The sequence below is a fragment of the Nerophis lumbriciformis genome, linkage group LG04, assembly GCF_033978685.3.
Source record: "Nerophis lumbriciformis linkage group LG04, RoL_Nlum_v2.1, whole genome shotgun sequence".
In the NCBI taxonomy this organism is placed as follows: Eukaryota; Metazoa; Chordata; class Actinopteri; order Syngnathiformes; family Syngnathidae; genus Nerophis; species Nerophis lumbriciformis.
The window spans coordinates 20,464,182-20,483,647 of record NC_084551.2 but is presented as its reverse complement, the minus strand read 5'-3'; the positions used below and the strand labels follow the sequence as shown (position 1 = coordinate 20,483,647).

Genomic DNA, 19,466 nt, shown 5'->3' with positions numbered 1-19,466 from the left:
TTATTGTCAACAACCTCGTTTCCCTTGACGAATTAAGACGGTAACAATGAAAACAAAAGCACGTTGACTAAAACAATGACGACATCGATTAACAGTTTAGTCAACGAATTAAAACTAGACGAAAATGTTGACAGAGACTAAATCTAATCATATTTAATGTGTTTAGGCATGTGGAACAAAATAGCCAATCACAGTTGCATGTGGGTGAAGAGCAAGTGGAAAAGCACGAAGGCTATCCAATCAGAACTAGCATTTTTGTAAGGCACACTGTTTTGATTTTGCACCTGGAAAAGCAAAATGTCTTGTATTAATATGTCTTCAACACCAGAAAAAAAGAGAAACCATATGGAAACATTTCACCTTTGCTGCCGTAGACAACAAGACAACTTGTAAATCCCGTGGCTCGATTTTCATCGGCAAAACTACTGCAAACTTGAAGCGCCATCCGCAGACTAACCTTCAGGTGAACAGGCTAATTGGGAACAGGTGGGTGCTATGATTGGGTATAAAAGCAGCTTCCATGCTCAGTCATTCACGAAACAAGGATGGGGCGAGGGTCACCACTTTTTGAACAAATGCGTGGGCAAATTGTCGACCAGTTTAAGAACAACATTTCTCAACGAGCTGCTGCGAACAATTTAGGGATTTCACCATCTACGGTCCGTAATATCATCAAAAGGTTCAGAGAATCTGGAGAAAGGTCAAAAACCAACATTGAATGCCCATGACCTTGGATCTCTTAGGTGGTACTGCATCAAAGACCGACATCAGTGTGTAAATGATATCACCACATGGGCTCAGGAACACATTTCACATTTTTTTGGGAAACTGTGGACGTCGTGTCCTCCCGACCAAAGAGGAAAAGAACCATCCGGATTGTTATAGGCGCAAAGTTCAAAAGCCAGCATCTGTGATGGTATGCGAAGCCAGCATCTGTGAAGTTACCCATGCCCAAGGCATGGGTAACTTACACGTATGTGAAGGCACCATTAATGCTGAAAGGTACATACAGGTTTTGAAGCAACATATGTTGCCATCCAAGCAACGTTATCATGGACGCCCCTGCTTATTTCAGCAAGACAATGCCAACCCACGTGTTGAAAAAGACTTACCTAGACTGGCCTGCCTGTAGTCCAGACCTGTCTCCCATCGAAAATGTGTGGCGCATTATGAAGCCTAAAATACCACAACGGAGACCCCGGACTGTTGAACAACTTAAGCTGTACATCAAGCAAGAATGGCAAATAATTCCACCTGAAAAGATTCAAAAATTGGTCTCCTCAGTTCCCAAACGTTTACTAAGTGTTGTTAAAAGGAAAGGCCATGTAACACAGTGGTAAAAATGCCCCTGTGCCAACTTTCTTGCAATGTGTGTTTCTCAGTTTGAACAATAAATATCTTGTCTTTGCAGTCTATTCAATTGAATATAAGTTGAAAAGAATTTGCAAATCATTGTATTGTTTTTATTTACAAATTACACAACGTGCCAACTTCACTGGTTTCGGGTTTTGTAAATTAGAATAATTCAAGTTGAATAAACTGTTTTTTTTTTCTTACTCCAGGACTCCCTCTATACTGTTGTAAGGTGTAATTTATTTCAAGCCAGTGTAGCGCCTATGTTGTTGAAGCCAGCCATTATCTTTATACCATAGTAGTGTTTTATCATATTGTCAATTGTTTTCACTTCAAGAGGATAAAACCCCTTCCACACACAATTATTGACTACATTTTACACAACATAATCAACTTTGAACCATGCAACTTGATTGATAATGCTAAAAACATGTTGCAATTACTTACACTTTCCAGTTAAGGGCTTTTCGTAGATAGAGATTTAATGCCCGAAGCTAAAAAAATGAGAATGAGCAGAATGAGATTTAATACAGAATATAAATAGCTATGAATGCAAATCAGCGTTTTTGTAGTTAGACAATGTTTACATTTGTATATGTAGTATTTTCTAAGGTTATTAGATTGGATACAAATATCCCATTGTAGTACTATTGTGATATATCTTATCAAGAGGATACAGTAGTCCTTCCAAAAGTTCTCCCTTTATAATATACATGCATGAGGTTTTAGATAGGGCAGCACGGTGGAAGAGGGGTTAGTGCGTCTGCCTCACGATACAAAGGTCCTGAGAGTTTGCATGTTCTCCCCGTGACTGCGTGGGTTCCCTCCGGGTACTCCGGCTTCCTCCCACCTCCAAAGACATGCACCTGGGGATAGGTTGATTGGCAACACTAAATTGGCCCTAGTGTGTGAATGTGAGTGTGAATGTTGTCTGTCTATCTGTGTTGGCCCTGCGATGAGGTGGCGACTTGTCCAGGGTGTACCCCGCCTTCCGCCCGAATGCAGCTGAGATAGGCTCCAGCACTCCCCGCGACCCCAAAAAGGGACAAGTGGTAGAAAATGGATGGATGGATGGAGGTTTTAGATAGATGGTACTTTATTGATTCCTTCAGGAGAGTTCCCTCAGGAAAATGTATTTATTAATTTATTCGCTAAAAACACATCTCTGCATTTGATTGAATATTCTCATTCATCCAGGTCATTGTAATCTTAGAGCAGGGGTGTCAAACGTACGGCCCGAGGGCCGGATCAGGCCCGCAAACAGGTTTCATCCGGCCCGCGGGATGAGTTTGCTAAGTATAAAAATTAACCTGAAATTTTTGGATGAAAGAAACAGCTGTTCTAAATGTGTCCACTGGATGTAGCAATAGCAATTATTTCTATCTTTGTAGATGATGCTACATATGTACAAAATAAACCACATGATGTTACTACATCAGTCGAGGAAAATGATCCAACTACATAAATAACATCCTGTAATTTGATTTTGATATAATTGTATTTATCTTGATTGAAAATTAACACCAGTGAGTTGACTGATGAACATTATCACATAATTTATTCAGAAAATATAAATAACGACAAATAAAGATGGAATGCTATTAACTGTAACATGTAAGTGTAAAAAAAATAAAAAACAACATTATGATTTGTACACTTTCAGAATGTGCTTGTTCAAAGAAAACTATCTGAAGTTGTCTTTTTTTTTAAGTTATCGTGCTGTGATTTTACCAGTCCAGCCCACTTACTGTAGGAGTAGATTTTTCTCCATGTGGCCCCTGATCTAAAATTTGTTTGACACCCCTGCCTTAGAGCATCCAAGCAGGCTTCATCAGTTCATGCTCAAGACTAGGTAGGACAGCTCTAGTGTGGAATTTACATGCTGCCGCTAGGCGACATCATACGCAAATACGGTGTTAGCTTTCATTGTTATGCTGATGACAGCCAACTCTACATGCCCCTAAAGCTGACCAACACGCCGGATTGTAGTCAGCTGGAGGCGTGTCTTAATGAAATTAAACAATGGATGTCCGCTAACTTCTTGCAACTCAACGCCAAGAAAACGGAAATGCTGATTATCGGTCCTGCTAAACACCGACATTTATTTAATAATACCACCTTAACATTTGACAACCAAACAATTACACAAGGTGAATCGGTAAAGAATCTCTGTATTATCTTTGACCCAACTCTCTCGTTTGAATCACACATTAAGAGTGTTACTAAAACGGCCTTCTTTCATCTCCGTAATATCGCTAAAATTCGTTCTATTTTATCCACTAGCGACGCTGAGATCATTATTCATGCGTTCGTTACGTCTCGTCTCGACTACTGTAACGTATTATTTTCGGGTCTCCCTATGTCTAGCATTAAAAGATTACAATTGGTACAAAATGCGGCTGCTAGACTTTTGACAAGAACAAGAAAGTTTGATCATATTACGCCTATACTGGCTCACCTGCACTGGCTTCCTGTGCACTTAAGATGCGACTTTAAGGTTTTACTACTTACGTATAAAATACTACACGGTCTAGCTCCGTCCTATCTTGTCGATTGTATTGTACCATATGTCCCGGCAAGAAATCTGCGTTCAAAGAACTCCGCCTTATTAGTGATTCCCAGAGCCCAAAAAAAGTGTGCGGGCTATAGAGCAGTTTCTATTCGGGCTCCAGTACTATGGAATGCCCTCCCGGTAACAATTAGAGATGCTACCTCAGTAGAAGCATTTAAGTCCCATCTTAAAACTCATTTGTATACTCTAGCCTTTAAATAGACCCCCCTTTTAGACCAGTTGATCTGCCGTTTCTTTTCTTTTCTCCTCTGCTCCCCTCTTCCTTGTGGAGGGGTGTGGGGGGCACAGGTCCAGTGGCCATGGATGAAGTGCTGGCTGTCCAGAGTCGGGACCCGGGGTGGACCGCTCGCCTGTGCATCGGCTGGGAACATCTCTGCGCTGCTGACCCGTCTCCGCTCGGGATGGTGTCCTGCTGGCCCCACTATGGACTGGACTCTTACTATTATGTTGGATCCACTATGGACTGGACTCTCACAATATTATGTCAGACCCACTCGACATCCATTGCATTCGGTCTCCCCTAGAGGGGGGGGGGGGGGGGGGGGGGTGTTACCCACATATGCGGTCCTCTCCAAGGTTTCTCATAGTCATTCACATCGACGTCCCACTGGGGTGAGTTTTTCCTTGCCCTTATGTGGGCTTTGTACCGAGGATGTCGTTGTGGCTTGTGCAGCCCTTTGAGACACTTGTGATTTAGGGCTATATAAATAAACATTGATTGATTGATTGATTGAATGTCTTCCAAGACAACCTGGACAATCGCGTTTGCGATCAGTTCAATGTCCTGGTTGAATATCATTTTTTCTTACCGCTTTTGAGTTAATTAGCCTGTTGGGAACATCTTTGTGTTTAACCACACATCAGAGGTAGTACAAGAGGTTCAGTGAAGAGTGAGTTGCTGTGGAGGCAGGAGCAGAAGTTTTCTGTCGTCCTTCAAGGGATGAACTGAGCTGTGGGATGAAGACACTCTTCGTTACTATGTAATAGAAGCAAAGGACAATAGCAACACCTTCAACGTCAGCAAGGCAAAGCATTAGTGACAAGCAAACTGAGCATGGTTAGTAATGTAGGGGTTTCACTAGAAAAAGTTGATGATGTGTTCTGTAGACATTTTTAACATATTTTTCTCAGCACACCTGATGATAAATTAAAGCTGCCAGTGTGCTGGCAATATAGAATAAGTGCAACAACCCCCATGACAGATCCAGTCATCCGTACTGACAGCTAACATCTGCTCCTCCTGTGTAGAACAATTCAGGTGTGCTGTGCATGTGTAAAAAAGTGGGAAAAAAAAAAAAAACACTATAGTGCAGTTATGGCAAGATGAGAGAGGTGCGCCTCACTGCTTCTACAAGTTATTTCACGGTTAGTCACTTCACTCTCAGTCAGTTCCATCATGTTCGGCTGTGGAGACTTGATTGTCTCAAGTCTGACATCTAGTGGGGAAACTGAGAGCAAAATGCACTTACCATGAACTAAAATGTTAAAGTACCACTGAGTCAGTCACACACACACAATGTGTGGTGAAATCACCCTCTGCATTTGACCCATCCTCTTGTTCCACCCCTGGGAGGTGAGGGCAGCAGTGAGCAGCAGCGGTGGCCGCGCTCAGGAATCATTTTGGTGATTTAACCCCCAATCCAACCCTTGATGCTGAGTGCCAAGCAGGGAGGTAATGGGTCCCATTTTTATAGTCTTTGGTATGACTTGGCCGTGGTTTGAACTCACGATTTACTGATCTCAGGGCGGACACTAACCACAAGGCCAATGAGCAGCAAAAAGCAAAAATTAACTGGGTTTTTGGGAGTTGATTGACTGATATTAACCTCATTTTAAACCGGTTTCCCCTTACTGGTTTGTATTTTATATCCAATTAAAGTTTAGTGATAACTTTCAACTTTTACCACTGTGTTACATGGCCTTTCCTTTTAACAACACTCAGTAAAAATTTGGGAACTGAGGAGACCAATTTTTGAAGCTTTGCAGGTGGAATTCTTTCCCATTCTTGCTTGATGTACAGCTTAAGTTGTTCAACAGTCCGGGTCTCCGTTGAGGTATTTTACGCTTCATAATGCGCCACACGTGGCTTGGCATTGTCTTGCTGAAATAAGAAGGAGCGTCCATGATAACATTGCTTGATGGCAACATATGTTGCTCCGAAACCTGTATGTACCTTTCAGCATTAATGGTGCCTTCACAGATGTGTAAGTTACCCATGCCTTGGGCACTAATACACCCCCATACCATCACAGATACTGGCTTTTGAATTTTGCGCCTAGAACAATCCGGATGGTTCTTTTCCTCTATGTTCCGGAAGACACGACGTCCACAGTTTCCAAACACAATTTGAAATGTGGACCCATCAGACAACAGAACACTTTTCCACTTTGCATCAGTCCATCTTAGATGAGCTCGGGCCCAGCGAAGCCGGCGGCGTTTGTGGGTGTTTTTGATAAATGGCTTTTGCTTTGCATAGTACAGTTTTAACTTGCACTTACAGATTTAGCGACGATCTGTAGTTACTGACAGTGGTTTTCTGAAGTGTTCTTGAGCCCATGTGGTGATATCCTTTACACACTGATGTCGCTTTTTGATGCAGTACTGCCTGAGAGATCCAAGGTCATGAGTGTTCAATGTTACGTGCAGTGATTTCACCAGATTCTCAGAACCTTTTGATGGTATGACATACCTTAAATGGTGAAATCCCTAAATTCCTTGCAATAGCTCATTGAAAAATGTTGTTCTTAAACTGTTCGACAATTTGCTCACACATGTGGTGACCCTCGCCCTATCCTTGTTTGTCAATGACTGAGCATTTGATGGAATTTGCTTTTATACCCAATCATGGCACCCACCTGTTCCCAATTAGCCTCTTCACCTGTGGGATGTTCCAAATAAGTGTTTGATGAGCAGTCCTCAACTTTCTCAGTCTTTTTTGCCACTTGTGCCAGCTTTTTTGAAATATGTTGCAGGTATCAAATTCCAAATGAGCTAATATTTGCAAAAAAATAACAACGTTTTCCAGTTCGAATGTTAAGTATCTTGTCTTTGCAGTCTATTCAACTGAATATAGGTTGAAAAAGATTTGCAAATCATTGTATTCTGTTTTTAGTTACGATTAACACAATGTGCCAACTTCACTGGTTTTGGGGTTTGTATATATATGTGTGTGTGTGTGTATGTTTATATTTTTGGGGGGGCTCTCGGAGCCTGCTTGTCCGGCGGTGGTCGGCGCCTCAAGCTACTGCAGCCGGGCTGCGTGTCTGGAGCCCCTGGGTCCCACCGTCAACCCCTTTCGGATGCCCGTCTTGGTGAGGGCCTGATGGGTCTAGTCCCCGCGTCAATTGTGGCAGCTCGGTGCGCTGCAAAGTATTCTGCAGAGCAGCAAGGCGGCCAGCTGCTGGGGTAGTGACACTGTGTGTGTCTGCGTGTCTGTAATCTGTTTTATTTTTTTCTTTCTTCCCTCAGGGGGAGGATCAGCCAGGGCAGTTGCTGGATGTTCCATCTCCATCGTTGGGGTCACTGCAGGTGATTTGGTGGTTCCCATGGACCCCGTGCCCGGTTGCTGTTGAGGGGTTGGGGGCGGTCCTCCCGTCCAGTTGCTGAGAGCCTTTCTGCCCGCGTGGGGTGTGACTTGGGGGCTGTCCCCTGCTTCTCCCGTGCCTTGTCCTCTGCTGGGCGTGTCCGTCTATGGCCGGGCGGCACAATAGGGGGTTCCTGTCGCTGGCCTGCCTGGCTGCGTGGGGCCGGCGGTCCCTTGTTCTCTGGGCAGTGCACCTGCTGTTTTGGGTTGGGCTCTCTAGGTGGCTGGGACCGTACTTTGGCTCCCGCACACACTGGGAGAAAAATATATTGTACATACAAACTTACATGCATACTCACACGCACACACAATTATACATCCATCCATCCATTTTCTACCGCTTATTCCCTTTGGGGTCGCGGGGGGCGCTGGAGCCCATCTCAGCTACAATCGGGCGGAAGGCGGGGTACACCATGGACAAGTCGCCACCTCATCGCAGGGCCAACACAGATAGACAGACAACATTCACACTCACATTCACACACTAGGGACAATTTAGTGTTGCCAATCAACCTATCCCCAGGTGCATGTTATACATATACAGTATATATACAACCGTTGTGGTGAAGAAGGAGCTGAGCCGGAAGGCAAAGCTCTCAATTTACCGGTCGATCTACGTTCCCATCCTCACCTATGGTCATGAGCTTTGGGTTATGACCGAAAGGACAAGATCACGGGTACAAGCGGCCGAAATGAGTTTCCTCCGCCGGGTGGCGGGGCTCTCCCTTAGAGATAGGGTGAGAAGCTCTGCCATCCGGGGGGAGCTCAAAGTAAAGCCGCTGCTCCTCCACATCGAGAGGAGCCAGATGAGGTGGTTCGGGCATCTGGTCAGGATGCCACCCGAACGCCTCCCTAGGGAGGTGTTTAGGGCACGTCCGACCGGTAGGAGGCCGCGGGGAAGACCCAGGACACGTTGGGAAGACTATGTCTCCCGGCTGGCCTGGGAACGCCTCGGGGTCCCACAGGAAGAGCTGGACGAAGTGGCTGGGGAGAGGGAAGTCTGGGCTTCCCTGCTTAGGCTGCTGCCCCCGCGACCTGACCTCGGATAAGCGGAAGAAGATGGATGGATGGATGGAGTATAATATATACACACATACGTGTATAAAAAAATGTTTGCTTTTCATGACTTCAGTTCTTATCAACTATGAACTAGGTTTTCAGCATATGAAATACATTTGGCAACAACATGCACTTTGAGAGTGCAGACAGCCCATTTCAGGCGCGTTAAGAACATATATTTGTCCACGATTTCAGCACTCAGGTTAACCATACCTAAATAGACACAAAATACTGCATTACACAAAACTACCCAAATGTACTCGAATGATTGAAAAAAATTAATGTTTTTAAGCTAAATTATTGGTAAACACAGTTTATGTATAATAATTTACGTAAAACCACGAGTAATGAATAAAGTTTTCATCAATTAATATATTCTGTAGACATACCCTCATCCGCTCTCTTTTCCTGAAAGCTGATCTGTCCAGTTTTGGAGTTGATGTCAGCATCTGCTTTGAGTGTCGCAGGATATCCACACATTCTTGCCATCTCTGTCGTAGCATAGCTTTCGTCAGTAAAGTGTGCGGAACAAACGACTGACCATTTCGTCGGCTTTCCCCACAGCCTCGTATTTTGAACAAATTTCGTCCAATTTCTTGCCACTTTCGCATCTTTGGGCCACTGGTGCAACTTGAATCTGTCCCTGTTCGTGTTGTTACACCCTCCGACAATACACCGGCAAAAGTGAGAAAATGGCGGATTGCTTTCCGATGTAACGTCACGTTGTGACGTCATCGCTCCGAGAGCGAATAATAGAAAGGCGTTTAATTCGCCAAAATTCACCCATTTAGAGTTCGGAAATCGGTTAAGAAAATATATGGTCTTTTTTCTGCAACATCAAGGTATATATTGACGCTTACATAGGTCTGGTGATAATGTTCCCCTTTAAATAAAATCAGCTATGATGAACATCCCAAACATAATCAATATGAAAGTACTTTCCACTGAATTTGACTAAAGAATATTCAACATAATAGTTAAGCCTAACTCAAGCAACAATGTCAAAATTGTTTACAGAGACATAAACAGACAGCGCTCAATACATCCAAAATACGACAACATATGTCTTTATCCAAATGGATCATTATTGAAAACAGACAACTATGCATTGGCAATATTGTTTCGGATCACAAAATAATAACTTAAGAAATTAATAACAGTGAAATTAATATTAGGCCTATAGGCTACAAAATGCACCCGCATTGCTGCAACGAGAACTGCAAACGGCTCAATTTACAAATGATCGCGAAGGAGGGGCAGGCCAAAAAGTTTGCATTCACGCTGTAATTGGGCAGCCAAAAATGGAGCTGGACGTTTCATAGGCGTTTGGAAAGATTGACCCAGTTCCGTGATTGGCCACAAAAAGATGGACTCACCCTAGTCATAGGTTTAGGAAAGATGAGCTCGCCCGATACGCGTTGGGGCGGGACAAAAAAGTAAATATTCGTAATTGGGTGGCCAAAAGATGCAGCTGGGCTTTTGATTGGCATTTGGAAAGATGGACCCGGTTGCGTGATTAACCACAGAAAGATGGACTCAGCCTGGTGATGGGTTTAGCAAAGATGGACTCACTGAGACGATTGGCTGCCACGAAGCGGTTCCATTTTGCGGGCGGACTTATTATCCATTTCTACCATGTATGGTTAATCCGCTGACGTCACCAGTGGAACGTCACAAATGGGGCGAATTCCAAACAGCTTCTTTGGAGGAAGTATGAAGAAAGTCAAGATTGTTTTATACATATCTCCGCAATTCCTCCACAAATTGATTTAAAAATCTAAGGGACTTATGCAGATCCCAAATAAACAAAAGCAGGTACCAATGGGTAAGAACAAATGGTTTTGCATAATAGTGCCCTAAAATGCTAGGGGGGGTTTGAACAAGGGCTAAACAGATTTGTGATGGGTCTATAGCACCCCCTTAACCTCGGTGTAGCACCATTCCTGGACTTACATCGTCTTGACTTCCTCAGAAGGAGCCATTTGGAATTCGCCCCATTTGTGACTTCACACTGGTGACGTCAGTGAATTATCCATATATGGTAGAAATGGAGCTACGTAAGACTGCCCACAAAACGGGGCAGCTTTGTGAAGGCCAATCGGCTAAACCTATCACTGGGCTGAGTCCATCTTTCTGTGGCCAGTCACGCAACCGGGTCCATCTTTGCATTGTCTGTTTTCATCAATTATTTTGTCCCGACTATGTGCAATATTGCAATGCATAGTCTGTTTTCATCAATTATGCAAAAGGATAAAGACACTCGTTGTCACATTTTGTACAGTATGTATTGTCTGGTTATTGCAGACACTATCTGTCACCTTTGCACATGCAACATTTTTGCTAGTGTTGCTTGTGTTCGGCTTAACTATTGTGTTGAATGTTCAATGTGGAAAGTACTTATACATTAAATATGATTGTTCTGTGTATCCATGCATTCATCCATCCATTGTCTACCGTTTGTCCCTTTTGGGGTAATGGGGGGGCTGAACTCTATCCAAGCCACCCGCAAACAGGCGAAAGACGGGGTACACCCTGGACAGGTCGCCACCTCATCGAAGGGCCAACACAGATAGACAGACAAGCATTCACACACTAGGGCCAATTTAGTGTTGCCAATCAACCTATCCTCAGGTGCATTTATTTGGGGTGGGAGAAAGTACCCGGAGGGGACACACGCAGTCACAGGTTAGAACATGCAAACTCCACACAAAAAGACCCCAAATGTTCTTAGCCCCCACGAGAATTGGTCAAGCCCCCATATAACCCTGGGAGAGAAGAAATCCTGGAGCCTTCCTGGATTCACAGTGATTCACATCAAAGGTAAGACCAAGAGGTTTTTAGTCTTTGTATATTTTTATGAGTTAAGAACGATACAAATTTGCTAAAAACAAAAAAAAAAGTGGACTGCAATCCAATCAAATTAGTGGTTTTGCCCCAAGAGGTACCACTGTATCCTGTGTCAAGTGCGACATCTACTGGTGTAATTTAGAATAATTATTTGATCCAGTCTTGCAATGACAACAAACTCCATCCTTGTCCAGTTTCGTACTTAAAATCAAATTATGACCAAGAGGACAAGGAGTCACACTGTACCTGTACATGCTGATACACCAACGTTTTAGAATGAAATCGAACAGACGGACTCTTAAGAATCTGTAAATAACAACAAAAAAAACTAGAGGATGTTTAAAAAAAGGGAAACAAGAAGACAAATAATGCAAAGATTGTATGTCTGCACCTTTGGGTTGTCTAGGACTGGGGTGAGAGTATGGTCTGATTCAGTCTGCAGAAGCGCTTTTGCACAAGAAGTGCACCTCATTGAACAAGTGAACAATGCACCTCATTCAGAGGAACAAAAACACATTTATAAAGGTGCTCTAACAAATGGCGACAGAATATAGCAAGATAATTAGGTAGGTAGCTAAATCTCTTAACACCCAATGACCTTTATGGCAGAAACACTTGCAGTATAATCAAATGCAAGAGATATTTTTTTTAAATCAGCATTTGCCAGGACAAACAGTAGAAAAAAAAACATTGATTTTAAGTTTTAATAGTGGTACAAAACAATGTATCAGTATCAGTACATTCTTTAGTTACATGAACAGGAGTACAGGTAAAAGCCAGTAAATTAGGATATTTTGAAAAACTTGATTTATTTCAGTAATTGCATTCAAAAGGTGTAACTTGTACATTATATTTATTCATTGCACACAGACTGATGCATTCAAATGTTTATTTCATTTAATTTTGATGATTTGAAGTGGCAACAAATGAAAATCCAAAATTCCGTGTGTCACAAAATTAGAATATTACTTAAGGCTAATACAAAAAAGGGATTTTTAGAAATGTTGGCCAACTGAAAAGTATGAAAATGAAAAATATGAGCATGTACAATACTCAATACTTGGTTGGAGCTCCTTTTGCCTCAATTACTGCGTTAATGCGGCGTGGCATGGAGTCGATGAGTTTCTGGCACTGCTCAGGTGTTATGAGAGCCCAGGTTGCTCTGATAGTGGCCTTCAACTCTTCTGCGTTTTTGGGTCTGGCATTCTGCATCTTCCTTTTCACAATACCCCACAGATTTTCTATGGGGCTAAGGTCAGGGGAGTTGGCGGGCCAATTTAGAACAGAAATACCATAGTCCGTAAACCAGGCACGGGTAGATTTTGCGCTGTGTGCAGGCGCCAAGTCCTGTTGGAACTTGAAATCTCCATCTCCATAGAGCAGGTCAGCAGCAGGAAGCATGAAGTGCTCTAAAACTTGCTGGTAGACGGCTGCGTTGACCCTGGATCTCAGGAAACAGAGTGGACCGACACCAGCAGATGACATGGCACCCCAAACCATCACTGATGGTGGAAACTTTACACTAGACTTCAGGCAACGTGGATCCTGTGCCTCTCCTGTCTTCCTCCAGACTCTGGGACCTCGATTTCCAAAGGAAATGCAAAATTTGCATGGTTGGGTGATGGTTTGGGGTGCCATGTCATCTGCTGGTGTCGGTCCACTCTGTTTCCTGAGATCCAGGGTCAACGCAGCCGTCTACCAGCAAGTTTTAGAGCACTTCATGCTTCCTGCTGCTGACCAGCTCTATGGAGATGGAGATTTCAAGTTCCAACAGGACTTGGCGCCTGCACACAGCGCAAAATCTACCCGTGCCTGGTTTACGGACCATGGTATTTCTGTTCTAAATTGGCCCGCCAACTCCCCTGACCTTAGCCCCATAGAAAATCTGTGGGGTATTGTGAAAAGGAAGATGCAGAATGCCAGACCCAAAAACGCAGAAGAGTTGAAGGCCACTATCAGAGCAACCTGGGCTCTCATAACACCTGAGCAGTGCCAGAAACTCATCGACTCCATGCCACGCCGCATTAACGCAGTAATTGAGGCAAAAGGAGCTCCAACCAAGTATTGAGTATTGTACATGCTCATATTTTTCATTTTCATACTTTTCAGTTGGCCAACATTTCTAAAAATCCCTTTTTTGTATTAGCCTTAAGTAATATTCTAATTTTGTGACACACGGAATTTTGGATTTTCATTTGTTGCCACTTCAAATCATCAAAATTAAATGAAATAAACATTTGAATGCATCAGTCTGTGTGCAATGAATAAATATAATGTACAAGTTACACCTTTTGAATGCAATTACTGAAATAAATCAAGTTTTTCAAAATATTCTAATTTACTGGCTTTTACCTGTATACTGTAGTTGGCTGAATAATTGTGCATACATTCTGTGAAACCCCGCAGAATAAATGAGAACATCAGTCTATGGTAAAACATGGTAGTGTATCATTAAAAATGTGCAAGCTGCCGGTCTAAACTTTAACAACATGGATCACCCTCCCCTGAGGTGAAGGACTACAGTTTAGCGAGTCAAATATGCTGCAGCTTCCTCTTGAAGTTGCACATGAGCTAAGACAACATGAGCAGAACATTTACAAATGGTTAGTGGGTGGCTGTTCAATGCAAATTATTTTCTTTGTCAACTTTCTGCACACTGTCTCTGGCTTAAAACTATAATTCTAAACACCTCAGTAGTAGGCTCTGTAATGTATTGTCTGGAAGAAGAAGGAATACATGATATACATATAACTCCTGGCTACGTCCATCATTGATTCAATGCGAGAGTACAAAATCTACCGTTACAAAAATAATACTATGATCCTCAGCTGATTGACATTGCACTGCTCTATTAATGTCTCAGTATCAATCAATTGGAGCGTTAATACATTTGTAAAGGCAGACATTTGAATATAGTTCATATTGATCTCATTTATTGCTAAAAATGTATCTAATATTGTGGCTGATGAAATGAATAACAATAACAACTAATAAACTTACTGACCAATACTGACTTTGGGCGTTTGGCCTTAAACAAGATTTTGTTTGTATACAAAATGAATGGTAAAGCTCTTTTATAGCAAAATATGTCCCCCCTGGCTCTATACTACCACATAGAATGTTTATGACCTGCCATTGACCAACAAGTAAAGAGTGTAAAATAACCGTACCTATTGTGAATGACTCTTTGGCCTGCTCTACTGGACTCATTTGTTGGGTCACATTCATCTTTATTCGATCTTCTGCCTTTTACTCCTCCTCTTCTGTTGTGGACTCTACCAACTTCCTGTCCGATCCCTGACTATCCCTCACGTCTCCAAGGGTTGTGTATCTCTCAATCCGACTGTCTGGTCTCCTTGTTATTGTAGTTTTTGTTTGTGATGAGATCAATGTTTTCAAAGACATATGGATTGGTGTTGCTTTTGACATTTGGCTGTAAAGATGTTTATCAGCCTGTTCTCCAAAAAGGAAGAGGTGCAGGATCCTTTTTCGCCTGAAGAGTTTTTGAAGGAAGATGCTGACACAAACACCCCAAGTAAAGGGAGTATTTGAGTGTAGCATGACTGTAATAAATTGCACTTTAATTATTTTGGCATAGTTATCAGGAGTGTCCAAATCCAATATTGATATCAAATATATGTCCGATATCAGCAAAAAAAACAAGTATAGGATAATATTGGCTTGCATCTAATCTCTCCGATATAAGTTCTAAGTTCCAGTTTACTTGTGCAAAGCTGGACAGCCAGCTAAACATCTAAGTGTCTTCCAATAATCACACAAGATTAGTCTATTATTGTATTTTAGTGAAGTCATGTACAAACGGTAAACATGGTAAGCTGTAGGCTACTAAAAGCTTGCGGCTACACAACAGCTAAGCACACAAGAGCACACAAGCTAGGCATATGGAATAAGGGTCCTTAAATGAACAATATTGCAGTGTAAAACCCGTTTGTTAATATAAACAAGCATCAAATAAAGATAGTTGCATATTAATTACAGAAGCAGAAGGGTATTAGAAAGTATCCAAAAACATGCTCACATGCCATGAGCTTAACCTAATGAATTATTGTGACCACTAGGTGTCACCAAAAACACTTCACTTGGCATATGGTTAGTGTTATTCATACCTACCATTGTTGTCTAAGAAATGTCACTCGATCAAGCCTTTTTATTACATTCTACATTACAAAATAGTAAAAGTATGTATAATTCGTGGTGACATCGTGTTTGGTTAATATCAGTCTTGAGCTAATGCTCAAGACTCCAATATCACTATCGTATCAGAAGTTTAAAAAAGTTGTATCGGGACACCCCTAATGTTTGGTATTAAACATTATCAACTATTAAAAAGCGTAAAGTCAAAAATGATGTCATAATACACACTCCCAACTATTTGAAACAACACTGTCCATCTGTCTGTCTTTTATTGTCTTTGCACAGAGCTCTTCTTCGTCTCCTGTTTCTTCTATTTCCTCTAAGTCATCTTCCTCATTCAGTCCTTGAGTCCAGAAATGGTGATTGAGTAAATCTGACAAGTTCATTCTAAAGAACAAACAACATAAAAGTTTAAGGTTAATATAACGCAGCTCACAATAACTTGCAATGCAACAGTTAATCAATGCCATTTTAATTAAAGCAGGTATAATGGCTTCATATTCATGTTAATTTGTATGCTATAAATCAAACTATGAGCACCAGGAAGAAGAATCACAACCCTATTGAATTGTACCAGACTATTTTAGGCAGCCGTTGTGTATGTTTGTGTGGTCTGACCTCTCATCTGGGTTTCTGGTGAGTAAACCTCTCAGAAGATTTTGAAAGTCCTGGGTGGGAGAACTGGTTGGAGACACTATAAAATAATAAAGAAAGTGTATGATATTTTTAAAATGCAAAAACAACATTTTGTTTATAATTTCTATTCAAATGTGTGGTGTGTGTGTGTGTGTGTATACCTGTCTGCACAGATGATGATGGTTGCTGATCTAAATTTATTCCAGAGAGTTCTCTGTAGTTATCAAAGGAGAATGGCTCACCTAAAAATATATATTTTTCATAAACTTTACATTTTACAGGACATTCAGCAACCCATGTGAGTTGGTAAGGGAGACAAATAAATTCCAATTAAATGTGTGTGTGCATGTAGAAAAGGTAAATTACCAGTGTACATGTAGTAGAGGATACAACCAAGAGCCCACAGATCAGATTTCACAGTAGTTTCTGCCCCTTGTCGAACCTCTGGGGCCTTGTACGTTGTTGAACCTGGTAATATACAGACATAAAACCTCATTAAGAGTCCATTTTTTATTCGGTAAATGTATAGCTTGGTATAGTAAAAATATAACACTCTTCTGACCTTGAATCCTTTTTTTCATCATATCATCATATTTTTCATCCTTTGCATCTTCACAACACAATGAGAAGAAATCTTTAAGAGTTTCTTTCTCAGTCTTGGAATGACAGAAGTTACCTAACTTTAACATGCCACTACTGTCTACCAGGACCTATGGGAGGAGAGATGATAATCACATATTATTTAAGAGAATAGTAAAATAAATATGTCCAAAGTCTGGCGTAGAAGGGATTTGTTTTTGTTTTTTGTTTTTTTACAAATAATGCTGCCAAAAGTTTGCCCTGGTTTTAGTACACTGCAGTGGTTATAAGGCCAATAAATGCCCCCATATCATTTCACAGAATATAGTGCCCAAACAAAGAATACCACATGAAGAGATGTCATGATAAACTGTTTTAATGATAAAACGAAAAAAACTTGCTTTTAGGACTGCAGCTATCTAAGTTAAGTTAAAGTTACAGTACCAATGATAGCCACACACACTAGGTGTGGTGAAATTTGTCCTCTGCATTTGACCCATCCCCTTGTTCACCTCCTGGGAGGCGAGGGGAGCAGTGGGCAGCACCGGTGGTCACGCCCAGGAATCATTTTGGTGATTTAACCCCCAATTCCAACCCTTGATGCTGAGTGCCAAGCAGGGAGGAAATGGGTCCCATTTTTATAGTCTTTGGTATGACTCGGGTTTGAACTCACAACCTACCGATCTCAGGGCGGACACTCTAACCACTAGGCCACTAAGTAGGTGGTAGGTGAGTAGGTATCGATTATTTTAGTAATCGAATAATCTACTTTAGTTTGTTTGATTAATTAAGTAATTGAAATAAAACACACTTTGTAGTCCCATTGCGTATTTTAGAGAAAATGTTTCTCCTTGCTTCTTTTTTTCTAACAAATGCATTGAAACAAATATTGAAATTACACTGTTAACTTTTGTGCATTACAGTAATTAAAATCTTTTTTATTTTTTTATTTCAACTATTCCGCTTTAATGATAACTATGATAGAAAATCTTGTATACCGTTACATCCCTACTACCCACGTATTGGTGACTTAATTCTTTATTGTAAAATGTTTGGACGATTAATTAACAGTGACATGAACAAACCTTAGTAGGTGTCAAGTCAGAAAAAATTATTCCTAACTCGTAGATGTGGGTCAGTCCTTTGACCAGGTCCCATCCAAACTTTCTGACCACATCCTCTGGAAGACATCCATCCCGCTTTATCACAGACTCCAAGGAACCACCTGACTCCGTAAGACAAAGTTGACAGACATTGTAAGAGCAAGAAAAAAATAAATGAATTGTAGAAATAACTATGTAAAAACTGTGGACTCAAAGCTGCAAGAACAGGTAAAAAAAAGGCAATTTGGGATGCCTGAAGAGGATATCTTATTAACAGACCAACAAGTAGAAAATACTTATTACTACACAAATATAGTTTGAGGATCATTTATTGATGGTACAAATACTGACCTGTGCAGATCTCAGTCACTAACCACAAGTGCTTTTTGGTTTCGTACCATTCGTAAAAGTGTACAATGTTGGGATGATCCACCTCTTGGCTAAGACGAACCTACAAGGGAAATGAGACAATTATTTGTTTACATCTTATTTTGGTCATTCCAGTAAGGATGTCTGACAACTCTCAAATTTGTCACAGTTTTAGAGGTTATTCAAGCTTAACTTTTGTCATTATACTCATCAGAGGGTTGGTCTCAAACTGGGTAAAAAGCTACTTAACCAACAGGAAGCAGACGAACATACGTCTGTAACTCTAAATATGTCTTGCGGCGTACCCCATGGATCAATACTGGAACCAAGATGTATTCATCTCTATACAAACTACATTTGTAAAAATACACAGGATTTAAAGTTAGTCCCATTTTCAGATAATACAACCCCATTTTGTTCAGGAGAGGATACTCAGAAGCCAATACAAATAATAACAGAAAAAATGTATAAACTAAACAGATAGTTTGACAAAACCAGACTATCCTTGAATATAAATAAAACAAAAATAATGCTATTTGGAAACAGTCAAACAGAAATAGACGGAGTAGACATTGAAGGGGGGGTTAAGTTTCTAAGTGTAATACGATAAAATGAAGTGGAAACCTCAAACGAAAAATATACAACATAAGGCGGCAAGAAATACTTTAATAATGAATAAAGCGAAACATGTTCTGGACCAAAAATCACTCCAAACTCTCTACTGTAGAAATATGGAGGGAAAACCTGCTAAAGTGCGCTTAATTCACTAATTGTTTTACAAAAAAGGTCAGTTAAAATAACACATAATGTCAGTTATAGTGAACATTCAAACCCTTTATGTAGTGAATCAAAAAAAGATTGAAATTCGGTGAATTTGCATACAGCTAAAACTTTGCACAAAGAAAACTTTATCACCTGCTACCCAAAAATGTACAATTCTTCTCAAAAAACAACTATAACATTAATGCTCGAAATAAACTAATACCATAACCATTTTTATGTAACACCACAATAAAAGCAAGTGATATCATACATGGTTTGTGATCTCAGGTCTCTTGGCTTTGTCACTGCATTTGAGGGCTACATAGTTCAGATGTCCCTTTCTCCGTCCTTTGTAGACAACAGACGTAGAGCCGCTTCCTAGCTCCTCATACAGGATGAAGTTATCCATCTACCATGAGAAAAAATGGAGGCGTGTTAGTTAAATACT

At 41.1% G+C, this 19,466-nt stretch overlaps 1 protein-coding gene across 1 annotated transcript in view; it reads right to left on the bottom strand.

Annotated features, from left to right (window-relative positions):
* The window catches only part of ulk4 (unc-51 like kinase 4), a 202,205-nt gene that overhangs the window by 171,192 nt on the left and 11,547 nt on the right, over window positions 1-19,466 (bottom strand). The window contains 12 exon segments of the mRNA XM_072912929.1: window positions 4,735-4,875; window positions 7,449-7,613; window positions 11,661-11,720; window positions 11,806-11,881; window positions 15,786-15,956; window positions 16,188-16,263; window positions 16,367-16,447; window positions 16,572-16,673; window positions 16,768-16,915; window positions 17,870-18,009; window positions 18,239-18,338; window positions 19,290-19,427. Of these exon segments, the coding sequence (XP_072769030.1) occupies window positions 4,735-4,875; window positions 7,449-7,613; window positions 11,661-11,720; window positions 11,806-11,881; window positions 15,786-15,956; window positions 16,188-16,263; window positions 16,367-16,447; window positions 16,572-16,673; window positions 16,768-16,915; window positions 17,870-18,009; window positions 18,239-18,338; window positions 19,290-19,427 (1,398 nt within the window).